The 27,687-nt window shown below is 35.2% G+C and overlaps 1 protein-coding gene across 4 annotated transcripts in view; it reads right to left on the bottom strand.

The window, feature by feature from the left end:
- ATRNL1 (attractin like 1) overlaps positions 1–27,687 on the bottom strand; it is a 491,394-nt gene that overhangs the window by 304,221 nt on the left and 159,486 nt on the right. For all 4 annotated transcript variants that reach the window (XM_032190853.1, XM_032190854.1, XM_032190850.1 and 1 more), the window contains exon 21: positions 5,162–5,214. In XM_032190853.1, the coding sequence (XP_032046744.1) occupies positions 5,162–5,214 (53 nt within the window). The remainder of the gene's footprint in view (positions 1–5,161; positions 5,215–27,687) is intronic.

Here is a 27,687-nt window from a genome sequence, read left to right as displayed (position 1 = left end):
TGCTCTCCAGTGCTGTAGACATTATGGTATTACTCTGGATACATAATGCAGCTCTGAATGCAAAATGCAAGTTTCTACTGCTTTTTCTTTGAGTTTAGAGTTATAGAATCACAAAATATCTGCCTAGCCCAGAGATGAAACAACAGATTCATCAGAATTGTTAGGTTACTGTTATTTTACCGAAAGGCAACAACACTTGTATATTGCTGAATGTATGAGTTTCATACTCTATGAAGTGTCCTGCCCTGTAACCCACCACTGCTACCTGTTTCAAAAGAGCAACCCATCTGCAGAACCAAGTGGAGAAGCTACTAGTTCCCACTTTTCATTGCTGATAGTAGTAGCCTGAAGTTATTATATGTGTACATTTTTCAACTACTTTTTCTTGGCTGGCTACTCAAATGATCTTAGCTAGAAATTGTCAATGGCATACGCAACTCTTGGGAGCTCAGCTCCAGGAGTGTAGCACTGCCTGAACCACAAAAAATGCTTCTGCTCACAATCTTCCTGGGGATAACTTTAGCAGAATGGACAAAAGGAAGAGAAGAATTGCTTCTGCACACCTAGTGGTAAGTAACATCTGGAAATTCTGACAACCATGCAGGCAAACAACCATGCCAGTGAATAATGCAATTTACACTCACAGTACTGATTTGTTGTAAGCTTTTATGCCTGTGCACAGGGTAGTATCAGAAACAGTTGTAGTTTTTGCTTCAAATGTATCATTGGCACTGTGACACTCCAACTAATGTACATATAAAAGACATTTTGGAAAGTTTTCAGCCATAGCAATATGGTTTTCTGAAAGAGGAGTATAATATCCTTTCAAAACTAGTGATTGTTAGCAAGCCTATAATCCACCGTCTATCTAACATATCATGAATTATGTAGTTAAACTCTCATTTTCTCTGGAGCACTGGTTTAATTATTTATCCATTTATGATTTAAAGCATTGTGTCTGAATACAACCCAGGTCAAAATCACGAAAGTGGCATTCATCCCAGGAATTCTTCACAATCAGTCTAAAACCATCTGGTTTTGCTGCATGTTTCTTTGCACCCAGAAGCACTGGTTCTGACAGCAGCATATTTCTAATGCTGACATGCGAAGAACTAATCCACCAATTTGGATGCACACTTTGCTATCTAGGTGTCACTGTTATACATCACACTAGCTCAGATACCAAAGAACAACAACAACAAATACATATCCATCATGACAAAATATTATATTTATGGTTTGTGTACATGCATAAGTCAGCTGAACAACCATCTCTGGCCTCCACTCAGCATTCATTTATATGGATTGAATCAGCTTGTGATCATGCACAGAAAGATTGGCTTCTAATAGAAAGGCCTGGAGATACAGAGCCTCCCTCCTAGAAACACAGAGGCACAATACAGAAGCAGACCTGTTCTCAACCTACAAGAATACTCACAAAGGAAAACAGAATTGTGACTTTTAAATTCATGAAACTCTTTCTTTTGTATTTATATTCTCCTTTTTATTATTTATAAGAAATCCTTGATAAGGTTTTCTCTGATATTTCTAAACAATGGTATACCAAATATTCCTGGCCTGGGAAATCCTTCCTCTTATGAACTTCCTGAGCTGCAAATTGCAGGATGTAGAGATCACTATATGGTTGCCCATTCGCTATAGGAGTATAGCAAATAAAAGTATAGTGAATGTCCCCAGACATTCGTATTTGGCCACTACTGACAACGTGGTAATAGAATAAACATATAGCTACTCATACATTATATTATACATTCAGCACTTTTCTAATTCTTGTATCTATGGGTGAAGTTTGTTCTCGTCCTCATACTCTGAGCATTTGTTTTCTCTGCTGTGTTTTTTCAGTCATGCAGAGAAGTCGTGAAGAATTAAATTAATTTTAATAGAAGCAATGGACTGCAATTTTCATACAGTCGGGATAAGCATTGAAGGTTCTTCTGCCTGTTATGGATGTCCTACTCTACTTTCATTAAGTTTTGATAATTCAAACAAAGTAGGAAAACTACTTATGTCCAGTGTTGCCAAATTTTGAAATGCCATATTAGAATGAAATCTGATGTTTAATAAGCTGCTCCTGTCAGCCATAGGATTTGGTGACTTTGCTGCTCTGTTTCTCTTTTTGTTTAGTATTTGTATTTAGACTAAGCCTCTACAGTGCTTCAACATGCTATCTAAATCTCATTTCTACATAAATCTTGTTCTTTTTGATAATGCTAGATCTGTCTGTAAATTTTCCTTTGTTCTCATTGGTGCCCAGATAACTTCTACAATCTCAGCATTATCTATGTACAGCAGTAATATTTTGCTTGCTCTCCTACATCATTATTAGAAAGAAACAAATAAGAAAGGAATTAAAACAATCTGTGCTATCCAACTGGCTAACTATTAAGTTCAGACTTTACTTACTAAGTTAAACAGCCTACTGGCAGTAATACTAGATTAATACCAGTCACATTCCCCTTCCTAGGCTTGAAGACAGCAATGACAGGCAAGAGGGAAGACAGAACTACACAAGAGCCAGGCAAAGTAGGCAGAGAGCAAGAGATGGAAGCAGCTGAATTATGTACAGGGCAGTAGGTATTCACAATATCACAAGTTGCAGGAAGTCTCTCTAAGGGAACAAGTGTTCTCAATCCTGCTTTTAAGAGAAACTGAGGTTATCCCATAACATACAAAAGTTAGCCATACACTCAAGATTGAATTCTAAGGTTTGGACTCAGAAAAAACATTCCAATTCAGGATAGCATTTTCACAAGTCAGTAAAGTAAAATTTAAGCACATAAAACATAGCCACTTTGAAGACTGTGAAACTTAAGCATGTGACTAAAAACTTTCCTGAAGATCCCAACCACTATAGCAAATTCTTAGCTGTATTCCTATTTCAGTACCATTCACTGATCTTGATACTAAAAGATAGAAACAAATTTGTCTAGAAGTTTCATTTCTCATAAATTTATGCTGCTAATAAGATTACACTATTTTCTGTTAATTTGTTTTTCTTCAGTATTTTCCTTCCTCCTGAGCAACAAGTATTCCTATAATGTAGAAAATAATAATGTTCTTCACTTCAAGGAGAAGAAAAAGGGTAGTAGAGGTATTTAAATAGAAAATTCCTACAGAGAAGTGAAATAAGCTTAGAAAAATATCATCCAAATGAGTATCTTCTACAAAAGCAAAACATTTTCTTAGACAAATTATGGTCCATGGTAAAGTCATACCTTAAAATACTTCTACATATATGAAATCAAAGCATCACTTTATGACATATATGTATTTAATACATGATTTAGCAGGTAACGTATGGTGCCAATAAGCAATTGTCACTGAAATCCTAGGTCAGTCAGTTATCCATAAATTAAAAAATTATTTCCCATTATGATGCATTAACCACTAAATGTAAGAAACTGAATTCCATTATTTTAAATTACTTCAGGCTCCTTCTTACCTCCAGATAAAATAACCCTGAAAAAAGTTTATACATTAAATTTTAAATAACTGAAAGTATTAGAAGATTTATCATTCCAGAACAACAGGATCTTAAAAATATTTTGAAATCTGACAGAAGAAAAATAATGGTAGTGAGCTAAAGGTGAAAGGCTATCTTGAATATAGTACAATTTGTCTCCGATATGATTTATAGACCCAACCTGCAACATGATAGCAAAAATAAGGTTTTTCTTGGAGGTGCCTGAGGTCTACAAATCTCATTACTGTCATTTCTTTTCCATCTCTTAAATTTAATAGCATTTATTTTTAAAAGACTAAACAAATGTTGATGCACACATCTAAAATAGTCTCAATAGCACTCTCTTCATTGTACAAACTGTTCATGTGCTTATTACCCATCTTCAAATTTATACAATTTATAAAACAAATATCTAATCCCATAAATACTGAAATTTCTGTTTGAAGTAATAAAAATATATTATGGAGACAAACAACAAGTGGATTTACTTTTATTATTTTTATTATTATTATTATTATTATTAACAACATCTTCAAAACAGTTTTAGGAGAATTTTCAATTAGGTCTACTTTATGTAAACTGTCAATAATGAAGACACTACATTGGAAATAAAATATTTTAAAATGAAATTCCAGTTAGAAGTGTTACACTTGAACTTGTCTGTGATTAAAAAAAGCAAAAATTTTAAATAACTGACAAGAGGAATGCGTAAGGCCTAGGGATATGCCAACATCTGTAATAATGTACACTTCAATTTTGTTCTGTAAAACAGATCTGGTAGATGCAAACCATTTAAGGTAGATAGAAGTAGTAGTTTAAAAAAAAAAATATTAGGCAAATGATGCCTTAAAAAGATTCTAAAAGAAAACTTTCTAAAGGGATGCTATGCATATATTCAGAGATAAATCTTTATGCTAAATTAGGTTGGAGGTAGAGATGGTGTTAAGAAATAATAGATAAATTGATCCAGTCGTCTAACATTCAGCCAGTATGTGCAAAAGTCACAAGAGATAAAACAGTGTTCTCCAGCAACACATATTTTTTTAATGATGATTAAAATACTTATTTAACATTGATATTGGCACAGCAAAATTGGTACAGCTCTCGAAGGGATTTCTGCACATGGGTAATAAGCATTCCCATCCCTTCAGGTCTTTCATTAAGACTATCAGAAATGTAATGCTTCAAAAGTTAATTTGCCTGAGGCATCTCTTCTACAACTAAAAGAACATGGAGACAACACACATGCTCTACCATTTTATGATACTCTGGAGAGCAGCTGTGCATCATGTCCCTGGGAGGCATACCAGCTAAGCCATTCACATTGTCCCCAGGAAATGCTCTGCTTTGCCTATTTGCATTTTCCCATCACAAATTCTGTCTTTTAAACAATGACACAATTATATGTTCATTTTGTTCATGTACAGAAATATAATGCTTGTTCACTGCTTCTAACCTAAGAGTAAGGATCCAACTTTCTGTATACTTTAATTTGCTTTCTCTTGGACAAAGTAATAACCAGAAAAGCCCAGTGGGACATTTTACATTTCAAACTATCAACATGCCCTAACTTCAAAAAATCCCAAGAAAAATATTTATTTTTTCAGAGGTAATGAAATTGTCACACAATGTGTAAACAGCATTTAAGCACTAAACATTAAAAATATAAGTACTCACAGTAACATGTTCCCCTAAGCGGATTTCCAAGATACCTATTTTCAGAGTCACAGCTGCAGGGGGAAAAAGACAAAACCAAACATTCCCATTAAACACAGCATAGTTTTAACACAAATGCAGCTAAAATATTTATTCCAAATATCATGACTTTGATTACTAGCAGTGCAAGCACAAGGAAATAAAGGTATTTGATATAGCACTTAATCAGGGTGTGCTACTTTCTGGAACCACCTCTCTCTCCTTTCAAAAGAAACCCGGAGTGACTTTGCTCTTGAATAAGGCATTGCAGTTATGCTTAAAATGGGTGCCTAGTGTAGGACTTAGCTCAGGTGGTATGTCTCCACTAATGAATAAAGGGGAGCCAGGCAGGGATGCTGAGCATGGGATCTCTAATTATCTGTACTGCCTCAGGGGATTGCTCATCCCCTGGCTGGTTTTGATCTTTCCACTGGCTTTCTCCGAGAAGACAGCTGAGTCAGAGATTGTTCACTTCAGAAGCTGTTCCCAAATACATCTCTTTCTAACATACGCAGCCCTGAAACACTACCAAAGCAGGCTTTGCACAATGACACCTTCTACACATGCTCATAATATTCCTTCAAAATACCCATAAGCATTAAATAATGACTATATTTTCACAGCACTACAGAGGACCTAGATGCGCTCCAAAGTTATGCAGACTGCTCTAGAGAGCCTAGGTCTAAGCTACGTGGCTGTAACTAGTCCATGGCAATTGTTTCTGAGGCCAGAAATTGCAGCTGGGTATGTAGCACCATAAGCACAGAGGTGTCTCAGCTACTCAGCCTCTCTGAATTTCAGAGGCAGTTGCTTCTTGTCATTGACTAGGCACAGGGCACCAGGCGAAATTTAGGCACAGTGTACTGTGTCCAGGTTGGTGCTGCTGCAAAACATATACATAAAAAGAAATGGAAAAACATCTTTCTTATAAAGATACATGGCTGTATTCAGAGACACAGAATATCCTACAGAATATCATAGTGATCAAACTGAGTTACATAACATTTCACTAAAAACACCACATACGTTAATACAAAATGATTACCCTGCTCTTGGCTTTCTTGGTTATTTCACAGAAATCTCCAGCAAGATTATAATTTTCTATTAAATATACAGAATGGTTCATAAAACAAAGAGAAAACTTATCACTGCGTATTAAATTTCATAGAAATATTTTCCCACAGGAAATCTGGCTCAGTTAATAGCTTGGACTACTTTTTCATTTCTTTGCTCTCTTAGAGAAACTCGAATTGCAAGGATATTTTTGTTGGTTTTTTTTGTTATTTGTGAGTAATATTAAAAAACTTTCTCACTTAGATGTCATATCAGCTAACCAGTTGCAAACTGTAGAATAATATTTGCCTTTCTGTTGCTCTCTACAACAGTTTTCTAACTGGTGTTTGTTACCATACTAACAGTTTTTTTTAAAAAAAAAAGACCAAGAACCTCCTTGAATCTTTGTTACAATATCAAAAAGAAAATAATAAACAGTAAAAAAAAAATGCACTAAAAAATGAAACAGAACACATACAAAAAAAAATCAGAAAAAAAGACAATGTTCTGGACTCTGTCCTTGCCCATTCCTATTCTCACATTGGTGAGAGAGAGAGGAGGTCTCCTTGCAGGGTAAGCTACACAGAAATTCACCACCATTATTTTGGCATAGAAAAAAACCTTTTCCCTAAACTCCGAGAAACCAAAAAGGCATAGGCTTTAATTGTAGGACAAAACTTGTGGTCTTGTTCACAAGAAACCTACATTCCTTTCTACAGAATTTGGAAAGAGGGGCTGATGCTGAAATCTCTCTTGCACGTACTTACAAAGGAGATGGTAGAACTATCTCAAGTAGTAGCATGGGGTCTGCCTGATGAACTTTTTTGAAAGATTACAAAATACTAAATTCTTTAAACAGACTAGCCTTGTAAAAATATTTGAATATTTGTCTGAAAGTATCATTAGATTGGCAATTTTGAAAGAAATAATTAAGGGAAAAAGATCTTTTTTAATGAGGATTTTAAAAGAATATATTTTTCTTTCATTGTATGCATGATTTTTCCATCTTACACAAAGAAGACAGTGTGTCATGTAACGAATTATAATGATATGACAGAGATTACTATAAAAGGAAGTTATTTATTTTTTACCCCTCCAAGTTGCTTCAAAGGCAGAAGTAGAATATTACAAGACAACCAGTATTCAGAATATGTATTGTTGTTTTGGTTGTTTGGTTGTTTTTTTACACCAGAATACCAAAAAAAATCACATAAATCAACTGTGCATTCAGAGTCTGAAAAAAGGGGGAAAAAAAATCTTAGCTTGCTGCTTGCTGATCATATCACTACATAATGTATTACATGGAAGAACAGTATCCGACCACCTGTAGCAATATTCCATCATGGGACATTAACATCATGGACCAAAAAACAAACACTGCTATGAGCACTTGCTGACCACAACACTCCCTTGTTCTAACTTGTCCCAGGATCTGAAAGAAGCTTAATTTGCTCCCAGAATGGGACTTTTTTTTTTTTTTTTTTTTTCCCCTTTTTCTTGAAAATGTCTATAGAAAATAAAGCTATTTCCATACAGCTTCCCTTCACCACTCAGCAACCTTTCTAATAACATGACAAGCCCAAGGATTTCCAGCATCACACAATCTTTCTATTTACATTACAGAAAACAAAACAAAACAACCACCAGAGAATACAAAAAATCCATGAAAATCAACCACAGGTTTCACTACTCAAACAAACACACAAAAGAATGCTTAATACGAGAATTGTTAAGTATGCAACATTTTTGCAATGTAAACATATATTCAAACAATCTAATGTAATGTAAATGTAAATCAATGTAAACAAATATTTAAACACCAATAATTATTAATTTCCTGTCAATTTTAGAAGTGACCTTCAAGAATCTTACGGGCAAAATGGCAAATGGCTAGCCAAGATGAAATGATAAAATAGGCATAAATAAAAAATGAATTACACCACAATGAAGTCTTTTGATATACTATCATATATATTGTACTTTCTGTATTGGGTGTGTTGCAAAAGTCACTGTACTTAAGGAGTTAGTGATCTCAGGCAAGCCATGCCTGGTCAACTGTCTTGTGGAGCCTGCACGTAAGCATGAGCAGGTGTACACAGTATGAGAGGCAGAAGGAACCTCTCCATGGGCAGGATCTGTGCAGCATGCCAAGGAAAATGCATCCAGAGATCATCCAATGCTGCCTGAACCAGGAGTTCTCAGCATCTGAAGGGATGTAAATTTACTATTTGTATTCCCTCTTTTTCTATCTTATTAAAACATGTACTTTATTATGCTATTTGTTGTCTCTCCTTTTTGAAATACAGGGAAAAGAAAAAAAAAAATACTTGCATCACCTCTCTAACACTCTCCCTCTGTCCCCTCGTGCAAAACACGTTCATTATATATATTAGCAGTAGTGTGAGGTGAAGTTCTTGCTAATTAAGGAAGTCAGCTTTAATTCAAATGAGTACTATTCAAAAGGTACTATGAAAACACTTAGTTTTCACTACAGTAAAAAGATGAAACTAATAGATTTAGGAATACATTTAAAATCATTCATGTGAGTATATACAGTAGGTTTTGACTAAATTTAGCTTTGTCTTTAAGTCCTACCCTGCTTCATTAAGCACATGCATTGCTCTGCATTAGTCACTAATTACGGTTCCAATTACAACATTTTCTATTTGCTGATTTTTTTCTTTATAAGCTTCCTTCATTGTAGAAATTTTTGTACATTTTCCAATAGATAGTTACAGATTTGACTGTATCTGAAGCATAATATATGCCTCATATCTGTGAACTGGGAGTTATGCTGGCTGTTTTATGTGCCATAGGGCTATGGTCATTTGCTTTAAGTGGTAATAATGAATGAGCAGTTCCACTCTAGCACGCCTCCAGAGACACAAGCTCCCATTTACAAGGACAAATGGAGGAAGGCTCCTACCAGGTTAGATACAAGTTCTGTGGTTTGTTCCAGTATGAAGGTATTCATTGAGCTCACTGACCTTCTCATGGCCAGCCATAAACACTTATCCTCCAACCTCTCCCTCAATTATCCTTTCAAAACTGGACCCCTTTCTTCTCCACTCCCAGTACTTCCTGGGAGTTTGAAACAGAAATCAACATTAAATTGGTAATGTATTGGCAAAGTTAACTGTTTATGCATTTGTTCATAACTTTTTGATATTCTTTTCAAATACCATAAATGTCTCCAAGAAGATGTGTACATTAAAACTCACAGATTTTAATTTATGTTAACGGATGAAAGGTTTTTTTGTAAGAATACATTTACAAATGATCCTGCGTTCAAGCTTAGTAATGTGTTTGATTTTGCACACTATATCAACATTTTTTAAGAAAGCTAAATAAATTGCAAATATATAACGTCTATTTTTATTGTGCTTACTGGTATCTTCCTTAATCAAGTGCTTTACAGTACCTTACGTACTAGATAAATAATATGTTATATTGGTAGATGTGATCTACCAATAGATCACACCAACCTAGATGTGATCTAGACTGAAGATGTGATCATCTGGAAACCTTCTTATAACAATTAGAACAATTCATTTAATCTTTGATCATGAAAGTAGGATTTTCTGCAGTTCTGCTGCCCCAACTAATTGCTAAGCCTTTCCTTTCAATTCAAAATGAAGCAAAAAGGAAAGGGGGAATGGAAGGAGCAACCTGAGTACTGCAGTCTCTAGCTGCATTTGTTTGTAAAGCAAACTGTCAGGGAAGACAAAAATGTGTCAGATGGGCCTACTGGGTTTGCTGGATCCTGTTTTGGCCTAGATATAGGCAACTCTACTATGACAACCCATAACTCATAACTCAGTGAAAATTGACACAGAATTCTACAGAATCCCGGGAAGAGCCATCATATTTCTGACCTTCAGCTAGTCGTAGACAGGTCTTGGACTGATTTTTCCTGGGTTCTCAGCACTGCAACTGGAACAAGTTGCTGAAAAATAAAGACTAATGGTCCTAGCAAGCTCTTCCAGGGCCCTGACCAGTGGCTCCAGCTTTCAGAGGGCCACAATGTCCTCTAGGACTACTGTTCATCATCTGCTCTAGTGTTCTGCCATGTTCTAGCTTTTATTTCTCTTTCTGCCACCTGTCTAGCCACTGGTCTTGTTCCTACTGTCCTGCATGCAGGAGTCCTGTTTCTGATGTACTTGTCCCAGCTCCTGATGTTGAGAACAATCTGTTTTTATTCTATATTCCCAACGCCACAATGGTATAACACTGTGAAATATATTTATTTATTTATTTATTTATTTATTGTATAGTGAAATACTATTCAACATAACAATTTGGTTACTTGGCACACCTCATAACCAAAAGTTCTGCACCGTTTGTAAAACTGAACGTAGATTACTCTAACCACATACTTTGACATATGGCATCATAGCCAGACTATGAAACATTACAACATACTACTACATATTACTGTACTTAAATCACATACTTAAAGCCACTAGCTGTCATTGACTGTACTTCATAGCACTTTGGTAGCAATGCCATAGAAACTAGCTATTTTCGGCTCAGGATTGGTGATCCCTGAATGAAAGCACCAACAACAGCAGATACTGGTCTTGGGATATTAACCAGTCCAGAACAGTGAGCGAATGATACTTGCAGTCCTGATTCACATTTTTACAAGAGAACAAAATTCCCAGATCTTGAGATAGGCCTGCTTGGTTTCAATAGTTTTTATACAAAACCACCAAGGAATAGCCACGTCTTCCAACCGTGAAACTTCCTAGGTCTGCAACGGTTAGACTTGGTCAGTGAATGTGAGTGATCCAACAGCCAGCAGAGCTTTGCTACATCAGAAAACCACCTGTTTCATGTATTGGAAGTTCAAATACATTTACAAGATTCAGAAGCAGTGTTATTCTTCCACTAAAGTGTTCAGATTTGAATATAATCATTGAATTTTGATGATGTATTTACTGAAAAAGGTACGTCAAATTAATATGTGCTTTGTCATTTTCAGAGAACAGGCTTGTTTAATCAACATTACTGTATTTTTATCCTATCTTTAATTTGCTGTAGTGAAACACACAAATTAATAATCTATAAAAGGGATATATTTGCATTTATGGGGACTTAACCTTAAGTATAGTCCTTGCCTGTATTCACATTGCAATATGTTGTCCAAATGTTTTTCATTAATACAGAAGCATGTGAATAGTTCCCTCAATTTTTTGATTACAATAAAATATCTTTGGTTCTAATGCAAAAATTGGACACTTTCACTACTCTCAGTGCCAAAATTCTTCAGTCATAAGCAACCTTTGTGCTTTAGATATAAAGAACTATCTATCTACCTCTTATGATAATGATAACCTAAAAGGGTAAAAGGTAAGAGGATTTATGTTTCCAGTTAGGATTTTTTAATAATATGGGAAAAAGATTTATTTGTTTCTTCTTGCAAGTGCATATAATGATGTCTTGAAACAATGTTTTTTTCTATAGATTAATTTGTCTCTTCTTCATATAAATCATGAAAAAAAGGCCTAGGCCAGTAATATATATATTTAATCTAGGCTGATCTCACCAGGAGAAAAAAAAAAATATATATTCTAGCTTCATAAGCAGATTTTCCACTTCCAAATTTCCTTCATTGTACTCAAATCCATTTTCTCTGGAAGATCAAAAATAAATAGTGTTACAAGGTTTTTGTATATTTCTTGAAGTAATAATATTTCAATCATAAAAAGCATTGCACTACAGGAGAAAACAAACTTTAAAACAGGTGATAAACTTATCATATAAGAATTAATTAAATGTAATTAACATAATTAAGTGATTTGTTTATGAGATCAAATATTATTTACTAACAAATTCTAGATTGTATTTACATCTCTTCCCCTGTACAGGGATTATGTGAACTACAGTCATCATTTAGAACTACCTGGATGAAATATAATAGTTTAGTTAACCTTTATGAATTAGAAACAAAATGGATGTCACAAGGCCAGTGATTTGTTACTACTTACTCTGAACCAGAAAACCTCATGTCCATGGCCTTATCTTATGCTACTGGCACTCTTCTCTAAAAATGTCCACGTGGCAGCAATGCACAAAAACTTTTATGTATGTAAAAGGGTGAATTTGGAAGAGCAGACCTCCCTCCTATCAGAAAATGTTCTTTCAAAGTAGAGAACAAGAGAACTTGTACATTTCTTCTTCTGCATTTTAAAAGAGTTAAGAGAAAATTCTCATCCTAAAATGTTTTTTTTTTTTTTTCTAAAACACCTCTCACAAATGCACATTTGAATAATTACTAAAGGGAAAGAAAGCTAAGGAAAAAAAAAGATTTTTGAAACAAGACATGAGAAGAGGCTCTTGCAAGGTTTTCCATCTTCAGATGTCGACAAATTTGAACTATTAAAACTATGCAATTCTATAGCATTACCTATTAAAACTACTCTCCCCTGCAATGACTAATCTCAGAGACTACACTTGCAACTACTCAATGGGTGAAAGTCTTTTGATTTCCCATGGCTTTTTGATACCATGGCTTTTTAGTCTGTCCCAAACCCACTTTGCACTACAGGAATCTATATTCCCTTGTATTTGAAGAAACAGGTATAGGAACAGATTGTTTGATTACATAGAAATGGTCACACAGGACAAGGGAAAAGGCTGAGGTACTGAATGCCTTCTTCATTCAGTAGATTGCTTTAAAGATTTTTGATTTCTTTTGGGTAATAAAAAAATATGTACTTGATGATGCTTTATATACACTATAATCTCTAGAAGACATCTAGAGATGCAAGTTACTTTCTCTATTTCCACTTCATATAAGGTAACTTTGAACATTTTCTTGTCATGTAAGCCTACAATTTATCTCAATATGGCAATTAATACTTTTCAAAAACTGCCCAAGACAATAATGATGATTAAGAAGTAAAGAGCATTGCCAATTTCAAGTGGAGAGTGGCTGCTCATGCATGCCCAAATGCTTTTTATATAAGGAATTGGTTCAATGATCCTTGTGTGCCCCTTCCAACTTGAAATATTCTATGATTCTATACTATATCAAATTTTAGAAAATGGTGATATTATCCAAGTTATTTCTCTACCTGTAACAACAATTTATGTGTATTATACAGTGCAACTAGGAAGCTATCATTCTTCCTGTTAGGAGGCCAAAACTCGGTTTGTTAAATGATGTTTTCAAATCATACTTTCAGTGTTCCTAGGTGACTATGGAGTTTCTGATTTATTATTCAATTCAAGTTATTCCATAAGTATGTTCATAATTAATTATACTTAACTTATCATACTTGTTTCCTTCTTGTATCTCCTCCTTGAACAAAATCGAATTATGAGACATCAGAAACATTGTGAGTGATCCACATAAGGATGATCATTTAAAACCAAGTATGGCAGTTTCCAAACTCCTAGCTGCTTCTTGTTCTTCTAGCCTTTAAAACCACACATTGTTGTCCTTCGGACTATTTCAATATCTATAAGTGCATCCCACATGTTGTTTTGACAAATTATTTTCCTGCCTAATATTAATCTTATTGACACTTTTCCTTTACTCCCCCACTCCATACATGGTAAAGTCCATGAAATTCATGTCTTATGCCTACTATTCTTCTACCATAACTACGTCTGTCTTCCTTCCAAGTCCTTTTTAATATCTAAGATATCAACCCCATCTGCCCTGCACCATCTTTTATTTGACTTTATTAAAAAAAAGATACCAATCCAAGAGATACAGAAACATCTATTAAGAATAGAACACACAGAAGAGTATTGGTGGTTGGAGAAAGTATGAAGATCAAAACACATGTTCACTTTTCTCTGGTCCCCTTCCTATGAAGAGCCCTGATCTCCATTAGCCCATTATAGTCCAGAATCTTGTAAATTTCCTGGTGCAGAGATGACACTGATACTCCTTTATGAAGTGCCAAATAAGCGGAAATAAATGTTATTGTCTATGTTGCAACAAAAACAGTATATCTTCCAATACTTCCAGTCTTGTTTATCTCTACTAAAAAATGCTATCTTCCCTTTAAGAAGAAAAGTTAAAATAAATAGCTGTAAAAAGGAAAGAACTGTTGACTAAAAATCATATTATAGACTCATGGCAGGTTACTGCAAAGTATTTTATAACAGGAATCCTTGTTTGTCAGTCTTGAACATAGTTCAAATCTGTTTTTTTTTTTTTGATGGGCAGGCTGCAGAGAACTACCATGAACAGCAATGCTTTCTCCTGTACAAGTACAGTGAAGAACAAAGTCTTTGGATCTGTAAGTAATCCAAATTACTTTCCAAATGGCAATTCACATAATAAAGCAATTTTCAAAACAATTGGGCACAAAATCTCACCCTAAACAATGACAGAATGAGAAAGAAAGAAAAGCGTTAGCTACAACAAGAGCTCTGGTGACTAACTTGCAATGGATGAGAAAATTCTTGCACCCTAGCTGGGAGTAAGTGAGAAGATAAAGAGACTTCTCACAGAGCAATTTTATCCTCCTAGGCTGCATCTCAAAGATTCAGTCCCTCCACAAAGAGGCTATAGGAGAGCAGCTGTGGTTGGATTTATGACTAGTAAGTCATCTCCCATGTTTTGCAAACACCACAATAGATGTTTAAGAAAAATGGCTATTCTATGGCTAGAATTACCTGAGATGTGTATATTTCAGTAGGAACGATCAGGTATTGTACAGAAAATAAGGTGCTTTCTTTACTTCCTGTTTGTCACAAATTTCCTGTCCAAATATTTTTATAATTAACATGCTTCAAAGTATTCCAAAACTTTGTACCTTTCTAATGGCTGTTGACAAATAAAATCTGCCTACTTAAACTGCCATAATACAGTCCTAAGCCAACAGCCTGGACAGCTGAAACATGTAACTTCCATAGGGCCAGGCTAAACAAAACACTTCCACAGATGAAAAATTTGATAGCTGTTTATGATTTATTATGTTCTAAATAAATACCTTAGTAAAAATACCACTCTTATGATCTAAGATTAACTAGTTATATGACCAACCACTTGCCTCTGTACGATAGGAAATTAAAAAGGGGGGCAGGGAGGGAGAACTGCTCTAACAAAATGCTTTAGTGCATCCCTGGAACTGATGAATGCGGTAGATTAAAGGGGGGGAAAAATCAGGATTACAGAGTACTGAAATTTACTCAAACAGGGACCTTTTCTTGACGTCAGAGGCAAATAAATACAACCCAAGAGGCATCCAAAAATCCTGTTTGGTAATCCAAACATAGAGTAGAGTTGGTATATTACTGATGCAGAGATTGTGTGGGAACAGTTAAGGCCTAATCCCTTCACAAATCTCTATTTCACCAGCCTTGAGCATTTCTATTTTCTATCCATCATTTTCTGACTGTCTGTTGGGTTTGCTTCTTAACTCAAGCCTGCATAGGATAATAGGCTACAATTACATTAACCGCCTTTCATCTCAGTTTGAATTAAATTTGTTCTGCATGCCAGCATGAAAATTCGTCCCAAGTCATTTTGCTTAAGTCAAAGAATAATAAACTGCCTCAGTCCAATAATATGGCCAATGGTTTTAATATTATGAAATATTCAGATTTTTTTTTCCCTGAGAGATAAGCTCAAAATCAGTACCTAGGAAAAAAAAAGTTTCAGTTACAATATTTGCCAGAAATATACAAACATATATATTCTTCCTGTTTTCAGTTCGTTTCCAGTTTATACAAAAGTAATCATAGAATCATTAAAGTTGGAAAAGACCTCTCAGATTATCTAGTCTAACCTTTAATGTTATTATTTGCAATATTACACACAAATCAGAAATGCAAAATATTTGAACATCACTTGAAACAATTCTGATGACTGAAATGGTCTATCACGTCAGAGAAACAAAGTATTTATCACATTTTCCATAAATAGAAGAGAAAAATAACCTGATAGAGCAGTGGAGAAATATACTCTGAGGGGGATGCTGTTTTGGCAAGATCAGACTGGAAAAATTCCAGAGAATACACTCTATGATTATTTAATGTTTGCAGAGCATTCTGATGTATTATAGCAAACATTTCAACGTTGGATCAAATTTTAAAATTCTCAAGTCACCATCATGAGACAAGCTTAAAAAGGCATCTTCTGTACTACAATTTTAATCCTTCCATCTTCTTTCTCTCACTCTCCCCCCATCCTCTCCTGGATATTTTTAAAGGAAATGTAAACGAAAACACTCTTATTACAGAATTTTACTTCAAAAGTGGCCTTGGAGAAGCTCCTAAAAAACAAATCATTTTGAAAATGGCAGAATATTTTGTAAGCCATCTTGGATTCACTACTTGAAATAATCTTCTGATGAAGAGTATACTACTAAGAAGAACAAGCACACACAGAAGACAAAATGTCAAATTCACATAAAATATTCATAAGAAATATACAAAAAAAATGTAACGAAATATTTCATTTTAAAAACAAAAAGTGCTATTGTTCCCAATCTCCATGGTTTCTATGACATTTTGAAAAACTATTTTCCTCCAAACAAAAAACTTTTTTTCACTCAAGTTGATAAGTAAGAGGTACGGTCCATTAAAAAAAGAAATGTTCTACAGACATAGTAGAAGGAAATTTAGATAATAAGTCTTGGATTCTGGAAAGTGTAATTTTGTATTACATTATGGAATTTTCGTGACTTCTAGCTATGACTCGGATTTACAGAAAAGACTCGTGTAATATGTTGCTTGGTGGGTTTTATGACTGCGTGTTAATAGAATGTATTAGACTAATAGTGGGGTAGTACTATTCAATGCTTTTTTTATCTGCTTCTAGGCCTGCATTCATTTGGACTAATTTAATTTGAACCTCTAACACTTTTTTTTTTTTTTTTAAAGTGTATAAACCAACATTAGTCACTCTTTCAGTCTTTTTTTCCCAGTAGAAGACCTACTCCTTGCCAAATTTTCACTGTAATTTAAGGTCAGTTTTCAAATGATATCTGTGTTGCAGAAGGTTTCAGATGATACAAAAATAATAATGACAAGAGAGAACCCTAGGTTACAGAAATTAAGTGTCAAAGATAAAAGGTGAGGACAGGTGCAGATTATATACTGAATCAGATCTTTCAATTAAAGGAATCAACACCTTGTTGCACAATAGCTAAGGAAGTCTCAGAATGACCCACAATGTTAGCATAAATTTAACTGCAAAGAAACACTTGGAGTAGATGATGAAAAACAGGCAGATAGAGCTGAGCACAGAGAAAATTTTAATCAAAACTTTCAAAGGGTAAACCTTAAACCATTTCTTACATCATTTAGGTAACTGTTGCACAAAAAAAAAAAGCAACTATTTTCCAAAAAAAGCAAGAACAAAAAGCAACAAGCTGATTGTATAGCAGAGGTTACATGGAATTCAAAAACAAAAAGACAGGAGCATTAAGAAAAAATTTAATGAAATGTTATAATTTTACTACCCTAAAAGCAGGGTTGGAATATGCATTTGATTTTATTAATGTCATTTTATAAATGACATTTTATAAATGTCAACAAAAAAGTTGAAAAAAATCCTTACTTATGTTTAATACTCAACAATAAATTCATTTTCTAAAAATAAAATAAGAAACAATGATTATCTCCCCAAAGAATTGATTCATACAATTCCCACTTCTATATCTCAGAAGTATTTTATTTTTGCATGGATGTCACTGAATAGCAGTAATGTTGTTCAGCTGTTTAGATGTACTGTTGCCTCTTTTATTCATAAATACAGAAAAGGAGATATTTCCCTTTAATGTGAAGGACAGATTTAACTTTTTTTTTTTTTTTTTTTTTTTTTTACAGTCATCATTTGTCACCTGCAACTTTGCCTTTCCTCAGAAAACTTTGTTTACCTACTTGAGAAAACAATAAATAATAATAAAGGGAAGGAAAATGAATGGATAAGAAAATATCAAGAGAGGCTTGGAGGAACTTTGTGAACCACTTTTGTGAAAATGTTGCTGCCATTCTGCATGTTATGATTTACAGTCAGTGTCCCAGGACCAGGAGAAAGCACAAGGAAACCATGTGGTTGCTGATGCGCACCAAATCAGGGAAACACTCCCACTTAAATTTGAATAACAAGGCCTTATTCTGTTCTTAAATATTTATCTGGATCATGGCCCAAATCTGTGATTAAACTAAAACTACAAGAAAGGATTAAATGACCTAAACAAGAACAGGATTAGAGAGTCATTTTGAAGCATCTGTTATTAATTGCTGCCATCTCCTTCTGGATCTCATAAGAAATCACTCCCAAGCCAAATTTTTTTTGGGATAAACCTTCTTCATGAAATCTGATTTATTAAATCTCTTTCAGCATCTCTAACTGTCCCTTTACCCTGTAGTTCTTGACACTTTGTGAGCAGCCCAACAACTTTTCTTCTGGGACAGTGAGCCCCTTCGGACATGTCTGGTAATCCCACTGCTCTCTATTTGGCCTCCTACTTTAATTTAGTATTACCCAATTTATCCTAACTCTGTGTAACAGTGGATGTGGAAGGTCAGATTTTCATGCGATTATAAATTTGCTTTGATTTTAAAACAGACTCTTGTCACTATTTAAAATTGCTTTTCCAGGTGAAGTATTTACTTTGACTTTTGGTACTTTGTTCTTTTTTTAAATTCCTGGAAAAAAATTCCTTTTCTCATAATATAAAAATAATAGATGGAGCTGGAGAGCTAGAGCTGTAAATCAATCCTTCTGAAGTGATAATCTAATAATCCACTCAGGCTTCACTGTTGAAGTTTAGGATATCATCAGGGCTCTTTGACTGCTTTATGCCTTTGTAATCAAGCTTCCCAGCCCCATTATCTAGTAAGCTTGATAAAGAACACCACTTTTTTTTTTTCTCCCCCAACTCAGCCACCAAATAATACCAAGCTGAAAGCATGCAAAGGTTATGAAGCTTAATTTATATTTTACACATTCTAAAGTTGATTCTTCAGTACAAAAGATGAAAAGAGTAAGTGAACATTTCTAATATTAAGACATTATTATCTTTCAGCTGCTGAAAGATAGGATTGGTCCTATGCTATTTGTTGTTGCTCTGTCATTTATTGTTTCCAAAAAATACTTGGAGAACTTGCTTTTGGTGTCATATTTTGATAGGTTATATTATAAAAGACAAAATATTACAGATACTTTTTGGTAATACTATTTATTTTAAGGCAAAGATAAAATCATGTGCTTACACATGGTCGACTTGAATTCATTATCTCAGCTAGTCTATCTACAGACTTTTAAACATGACAGAAACAAATATTCTTCTTAAACAGACAAATCTGCAGCAATGAAGAACAACATAGGTAATTGCATCAGATTTCACTAATCAGCTACAGAAGAGTACTTCAATCCCTTTCCATTCTGAAACAACAAAGTTTTAATAGTCCCCCATTTTTTCTTTATGTTAATTTTCCAGTGAGTTAAATTACAATTCAAATATCTACTGTTTTCTAAGCTACTCTTTAAAATGTTTCATGCTGTACTCATCTTCATAACAGAACGAAAAGATCATGTTATTTCAGTTAGCCCATCATTAATGCATTAAAGCTTTTCAAGCACTGTCTGCAATTTGGGCCACAGGGAAGCATGAGAATACAGCCTCTTCTACAGCAACTGCATATGTACAATTGAGGTGCAACAGATGCAATACATAAGAAAGCCTGTATGACTTACAGATGTCTGCATATGCAACTATAGACAAATGTAAGTTTGTTGCAATTGGAAGGCTACCCAAGATGAGGACTCTTTAAGCATGATTTAACACTGTGTAATTGATGTGCTTAGTCTATATAAATATCAGTAGATTCATGGGGGGATGGGGGGGAGAAATTGAAAAGAAATACATTTCTCACACCTGTCTTAATACCAAAATATATTTCTTAGTTCTATCCATGCATAATTTTAATCCCTTATGTGAAAATTTCTTTTTAACACACTCAACAACTACTGAAGCAATTTAAAACTAACAACTGGCAACAAATTGAAGAAAAATGTTTTAACTTCACCACCAGAAAATAACTATTGCAGCTAAATTTTCATCTATATGTAAAGATATACAATTGAGTAAAAGGGAAAACAAAAACAGCAGTAGGAAGATGTGTATTATTTCTGTTAGAGACCAATAGAGAAGAAAAGCAATCTTTCCATCACCAGGAGATGTGTCACCATTACCCTATCTAGCATCTCTTTATTGATGTATGAAAACCAGTTTTGCTTCCTCTTTCTCGGTGAATAAAACCAAGAAATATCAGAAGCCAAAGCTGATAGATAAACTTATCAATAAAGTTTTGTGGCAATATAGCTTCATATCTTTTACTTATTTGTAAGATTTTGAGAATGGATTCAAAAATAAAAATAGGACATTGTATTTGGGGCAAGTTGAGTGATAAGCAATCCATATCATCCATCATTAAGAGGCACTATTTTAATTTCAAACTTAGCTATATGCTGCTGATAGCTTATAGGTAGCTGAGCACTAGTATTTTCTTTTCCCATTGCTACCTAGATACTTTTACTAGCTTAATGAAGAATTGATTAAAAAAAGATGTTTATTTCAACTTAGTTGGTTAGAAACTGGCTGGATAGCCGGGCCCAAAGAGTTGTGGTGAATGGAGTCAAATCCAGTTGGATGCCAGTCACTAGTGGTGTTCCCCAGGGCTCGGTGCTGGGGCCACTGGGGCCATCAATGAAGATATCTTCATTGATGATCTGGATGAGGGCATTGAGTGCACCCTCAGTAAGTTCGCAGATGACACCAAGTTAGGTGCGTGTGTCGATCTGCTCGAGGGTAGGAAGGCTCTGCAGGAGGATCTGGATAGGCTGCACCGATGGGCTGAGGTCAACTGCATGAAGTTCAACAAGGCCAAGTGCCGGGTCCTGCACCTGGGGTGCAATAACCCCAAGCAGAGCTACAGACTGGGAGAGGAATGGTTGGAAAGCTGCCTGGCAGAGAAGGACCTGGGAGTGATGGTGGATAGTCGGCTGAATATGAGCCAGCAGTGTGCTCAGGTGGCCAAGAAGGCCAATGGCATCCTGGCTTGTATCAGAAGCAGTGTGACCAGCAGGGCTAGGGAAGTGATTGTCCCCCTGTACTCAGCTCTGGTGAGGCTGCACCTCGAGTACTGTGTTCAATTTTGGGCCCCTCGCTACAAGAAGGACATCGAGGTGCTCGAGCAAGTCCAGAGAAGGGCGACGAAGCTGGTGAGGGATCTGGAGAACAAGTCCTACGAGGAGCGGCTGAGGGAGCTGGGCTTGTTCAGCCTGGAGAAAAGGAGGCTCAGGGGCGATATTATCGCTCTTAATAAGTACATTAAAGGAGGCTGTAGCGAGGTGGGGGTTGGTCTATTCTCCCACGTGCCTGGTGACAGGATGAGGAATGAGCTAAGTTGCGCCAGGGGAGTTTTAGGTTAGATGTTAGGAAGAACTTCTTTACTGAAAGGGTTGTTAGACATTGGAATGGGCTGCCCAGGGAAGTGGTGGAGTCACCATCCCTGGAAGTCTTTAAAAGACGTTTAGATGTAGAGCTTAGGGATATGGTTTAGTGGAGGACTGTTAGTGTTAGGTCAGAGGTTGGACTGGATGATCTTGAGGTCTCTTCCAACCTAGAAATTCTGTGATTCTGTGAACTTAAACAACTCTGGTATCAACTACTAATTACCATACTAATGGCTTATCAGATGTAAATTATAAGCCCAGAACTATAATGCAGAATGGATAATGATTTATTCAAGGGTTAATATTTGAGAGTACTGAAACAGTTTTCAAGAGCTGCAAGAAGTCACAAGGACTGTAGATCTATTAAGAAGAAAATAAGATTCACAGAATCAAGTTTACTTAATTTACATTCAATTCATTAAAAAAAAAATGATCAAATGTTTTGATTAAACTTGGACACTGAAAATAAGGAAAACATGGGTCGGTTTGTTCATGACAGAACACCTTAGAATACTTTTTTCTCTTGAAATATAAGCTTTTATGCAAATCATTTTTTGTTACAAAAAAGAAACTATTTGCTTGTGCTCACTGTTTAGCATTGGTGTATTTTCCTTCCTACTTTAAACATTTCTACATTCTACAAAGTAATTCAATGTGAATCATGCTTCAACTATGTATAGAAATATATCCACTGTGATATATTGACTTGGATAGCACAAGCCCTGAAAACAGACACACAAAGGTAATTCCCTTACTCGGTTCTGATCAAAATTATGTAAGATATTTTCAGGATTATCTTCCACATCAGCAACACAACAGTTTTAAAGCTACCAAATGAATACTCTAGCATTTAAAAAAAAAAAAAAAAAAGGTTTTCAACAGAAAACGCCAGAACAGCAAATAAAAAATCAGTTTCAAATCATTCAACCCAAAGTTCTTTCAAAACAGAAAGATATTCATGTTCTGTTAAAAAAAAAAAAAAAAAAGAAAAAAAAAAAGAAAAAAACTATTTTCATTGTAAATGTTCATTGAATATATTCTCTGCACAGCATAAAAACAAAAATCAGATCAGGAACATGCATAAGGCATGTTCTCTTAGTACAGAAATACTTGTCATGATGGTTAAATTCCAACACAAAGACAACTTCACTGAAGTAATTTCTACATATACTTCCTCATATATTTATTTACAAAGCTATTCCATAGTTAAGACCAACATTTTAATAAAGTTCAAACTCAGGCAGACAAAAGCATTTAATCTCAGACAGACAATAATGGATATTAATATGCAGAAATACCAAGCATCTAACCAGTCAAAAAACTGCTTACTTAGGTTATTTGAAAGGATTTATCTTTAAAGTCAAAAAGAAGCAGCATTTTCATTTTAAAAGCAGAAATTCTATCCATGTCATCAAACCATATCATACGAACCAAAATTCAACATATCTGAGGCCCATAGCCATTTTTACTTTATTTCGCTCTTTACTGCAACTTCAGTTACAGAGTATTTAAATTCTAATGCTATATAATGAAATACTTCTTACAATTTAACACTGTATACTCTTTAACCTTCAGCTATCAAAATCTTATTTTTGTTGCTAATCATCTAATGCAAATGTATTGCTTCTTCTTTCTCTTTAGAAAATAACTCTAAAGTCTTGATAGCTCCCCAGTATAGCACTATCATGAATGACTCAGGGGAAGGAAGTTCATGAAGGTTTGTTTTTTTAGGTTGTTTTTAGTGTTTTGTTTTGTTTTGTTTTACCAGAACATTTGTAAGCACTGCTAACAGAAAACGTTAAGTATTAATTTTATCCTTGGTAGAAACTACAGGAGAAAACTGAAGCTGTACAACAATCACACAGTTAATGCATTTCTAGACGTAGCAAAGTCACCTACTAGCATCTGCCACTAAAAAACTCATGTTGGTGTAGTTTGCAAGTAAGCAGCTGCACTGTGCTGGGGCAAGGAGCTGCTGGGCCATCCAAATCCCTGTGCCAGGCAGCAAGACAACTTCAGCAGGACATCTTGGGATAAAGCTGCATGTCAATCATGTCTAGCAATGGAGAAGTGGGATTCTTGGCAAATCAAGGGAAGGGGAAGGTTTCTTGGAAGGTCTTTCGCTCCCTTTTGGTGTATAACTACTCTCTGCAACGTTAATGTTTTGGTGTATGGCTTGAAGCTGAAGGACACTCTGCCTTGTCTCCTGATTATCTTGTTGTTGTCATAATTGTCACCATCCATTATCATTATGATTTTTTTTCAGTCATAGTTCTGACAATTTTGATTGATTAATCTTGCCCTAAATAGCAAGCTAATTAATAAAAGAGCCTCCCTTATTTACTAAACACTTGAAAGATGATGGCTTTACACAGCCAAATACCTATTATTTTAAAATACGGATTTGATTAAAGCAATAACAATATTGCTACAAGCCACTCTTTTGTCTTATCCTCATCTTGCGTCTCCCTAAAACTGACCAACAGCCTTTCTCTAAGATGCTGGTAAGGACCAACAGCAAGGATGGGAGCATGTCAGGAAACACACTGACTCTCTCTCTTCTCCATCACAAAGGGCTGATAATGATGCAACTCCATCACAAAAGGCTAATAATGATGCAAAAAATTTTGACCAACCATTTTTAAGGCTGATCTATATCTCACATATTAGACAAGATTTCCTTATCAAGAACACGATATTAAAATCACTGATATCATTGATTTTTCAAATACATATGTATATCAAATCTGACTTCAGTGCTTCACGGAGCCAAAAATAACTAGATACATCAAATTATTTGTTCTGGATAAGCAGCCCATGAAAAACTGTACTAGTAACATTTATTTTCTGCCTTGAAAAAGCTTTGCCCTCCATAAAGTTTACTAGGAGTGTTTACTCTTAAATCTTTGGAAGAAAAAAAAAACTCCTTAAATGCTTTCCTTCCACAGTAATATCTCCTTCCTCCATTCTGCTCTATAGTTAATTGTCGGAAGTTGACTTCGGTAGCAGTATTCAGCAATAATAATAACAATGCAGATAATATAAAATGACATACGTTGAATTTAATCAGTTACTATTTACATATAAGAAATTTCAAAGACAGATCCCCCCAAATATGTTTTTGTCAGTGCCAATTCAGTAGAAAGATTTTTCCTGATGACAGCAGGATGAGTATCCAGGAAAGTCATCAATTACTTCATTTTCCATCTATAAAGTGACCCCAAAGTCTATAACCAAAGCAGCAGAAAGGCACAAACAACTTTATGGGAAATCTGTATCATTGTTTCTCTCCTGTCTTTCCTGCACCAAATACATTTAAAATCTGAAGTGAGGTTTTGTGTTAAGAAGAGGATGAAACATTGTCATCTGAGATTTAGGATTTTTAACTCTTAGAGTCTACAGGAGTTAATGTATAGTATAAAGGATGTAGAGAAAGATTTAATAGACTTCAGAAAGAAACAACTACACATGTAAAACACTGCAACTTCACTGTCTCCTTAAGAAGGACACAACGGACCAAAAAGAGCATCAAAACTGGATAGATCAGAGCCCAGATCCACAGAGACATGTGCGGTAACGCTTTTTACCTTACCACCTAATTGTTATATTCCCAGGGTATAGAGCAGAAATCCCCAAAACAGAATGAGTGCCACAGCTACCTATAGAGCAAACAGGTAACAGTCAGGTGCCTAGGGATAACAAGACTGTAGAGTTTCTCAGTGGTCTGTAAAATTGCTGAGGTGTGTTTCTGACAACTGGGAGTTACAGATCCAAACTATTTACTGGACTTCAGCCAGCATACAGTTTCTCTGGACAGGAATGGCTGGGTCGGAATACTCACCAAGCAGGTGTGAAACATTCAAAATATCAGGTAGACCAGCTGTTATTGTCTGAAAAATAGCTAGAATCTGACAGCAGGTATAGTGAATACTGAAGATGTAAAACAGGTAGGTACACAGTGTTTGACTACACTGAGGCACTGATATTCATTAATACAGAGCAGCAAAATATAGTTTACTAAAGTAATTCACATACTATCCTATACAAGACAATTTATGATCTGCAAGATTTGTTAATGCTGCAGTGAACAATGACATAGTTATAGTCCAACTACAGCACCATGAAAAGAATAGAATGATTTCATTAATGGTTAACAGAGTTAGTGACCATGATAATCAAACTGGATCTATTCACTTATGATTTATGGGAATCCCAGAGTTGTATTTGGAAATTTAGAAATTTCCAAAGTATTTAGAAATAATAGTCTAAAGGGACATTTGGTTCATTCAGATTATGAGAGAGAAATGGTTGGGAGAAATGAATTGTTGAAAAGAAGCTGGTCTGCACTATCAGCAACCTCCCACAAGTTTCTACTGGAACCCTAACAAAGATTTATGTCAGCTGTTTTACAAGAAATGGTCATCTCCTTTTACATCCTCTCAAAGAAGCAGTGCCAAGAGATGGCATAACTGCATGCATCTTTCCCACTGGGCTAGGTGCTTCGTAATAATTGTATATATTGATTTTGGTTTAAATTACTTTTCATAAGCCTTAGCCTTTCTAGCCTTTCTAGCTAGAGCTCTTAACTGGAGTTCTAGTCCCATACCCAGAGAAATGCAATTGCTTTCATTGCACAACCTAACGGATCCAATGTAGCACAGCCCCAGCATCACTTTCAACAGCTGGGGGGGAAAAGACAAAAAACAAAAAATAAAAGTTATAGCAACACCTTGTGCCTCTTTCTGAGACCAAGGCCGAGTGTTGTGCTATGCAGATATGTGCCAGTCTGCTTTAACATTAGCACTACACAACATATAAAGGCAACCCAAGCCATGCAGCCATTCCCCCCCTTTTTAGCATCATGGGAATATCCTCAGCATCTACCAATCAGTTTCTAAAAACAAGAACAGAAGCTAGGCCACAAATTCACTGGATACCAGGTATCATAGATACCGGCTATCCCTAACTGTTTCTTTCTCTGCTAGCACAGTAAATATTATCATACCCACTCCTAAATTCATCCCAAACCAGACCCAAATGATATATAACTAATTAAAGGCTGAATAATTGTCTTTAATTTGTGTTTAGCTTTAAATCCTTACAGTTCTATTTCAGACCTAAGGAACGTGTAAGCTTGTCTATTCTTGTCAGCTGCGCTACTCTAAAAAAAATAATAGGTAGAAGCTTTGCCTTGCCTACATCCTTAGACAACCAGAACTATAGCAATGCTTGACAGTAAAAATTACTGGTACTTCTCATTTCAAAAAAAAAAAAAAAAAAAAAAAAGGGTTGTTTTATACCAGATGCATCCTGAGCAACAGAACTCAAACTGTGTCTCACTGGCATGTCATCTCTGAAAGACTTAGGCAGCATCCCCTCTTCTCCCCCATTTCACTGATATTTCTGCACAAAGCAAACCAGACTCTTTAAATGACGGTCACTGAGTGGTATGGTCATGGCACGGGACAAACATTTATTTATTATTTATTTACTTTAGAAAACAGTGTTTTGATTCACTTACATTGAAAGAAAATCCATCACCAGATATTTTTCAAATGGGAAACCAAAAAAGATATCACTTAATTAATACTATATCCAGCATGCATAATAACAAACTGCTTGGGCACAAGAGAGACACACTGCCTGCATTCCCTTTTTACAGCCAAGAATGTCTAGAAAGTTGTAAAGAAAGTCTGTTTTGCTCTTCAGTTTGTGTTTTTCAGAGGTAGACTGAAGAGGAAATAATGAATATTAAAAACGAACAAACAAAAAACTTTGAGATCAACTGAAACCTAGCAGTGAGTAGATTCTGCTATGGCAAGCTTGCCAAAACAAAAGCCATATGTACGTATGTACGTTTTATATATAATGTATGTATATAAATGTGTAACAATCATTTACTTATTAAAGAGCCCAGCTTAAAGTCAATATTTGCAAATAAGCAAAATGACTTTATCCCCATGAACAAAGAACTCTCTCTCCCCCAAACCATTCCCATTTTTCCAGACAATTAATACTGAAG

The sequence above is a fragment of the Aythya fuligula genome, chromosome 7 (genome assembly GCF_009819795.1).
Source record: "Aythya fuligula isolate bAytFul2 chromosome 7, bAytFul2.pri, whole genome shotgun sequence".
NCBI lineage: Eukaryota > Metazoa > Chordata > Aves > Anseriformes > Anatidae > Aythya > Aythya fuligula.
Note: the sequence above shows the minus strand (reverse complement) of the source record. Positions and strands in the feature narration are given on the sequence as shown.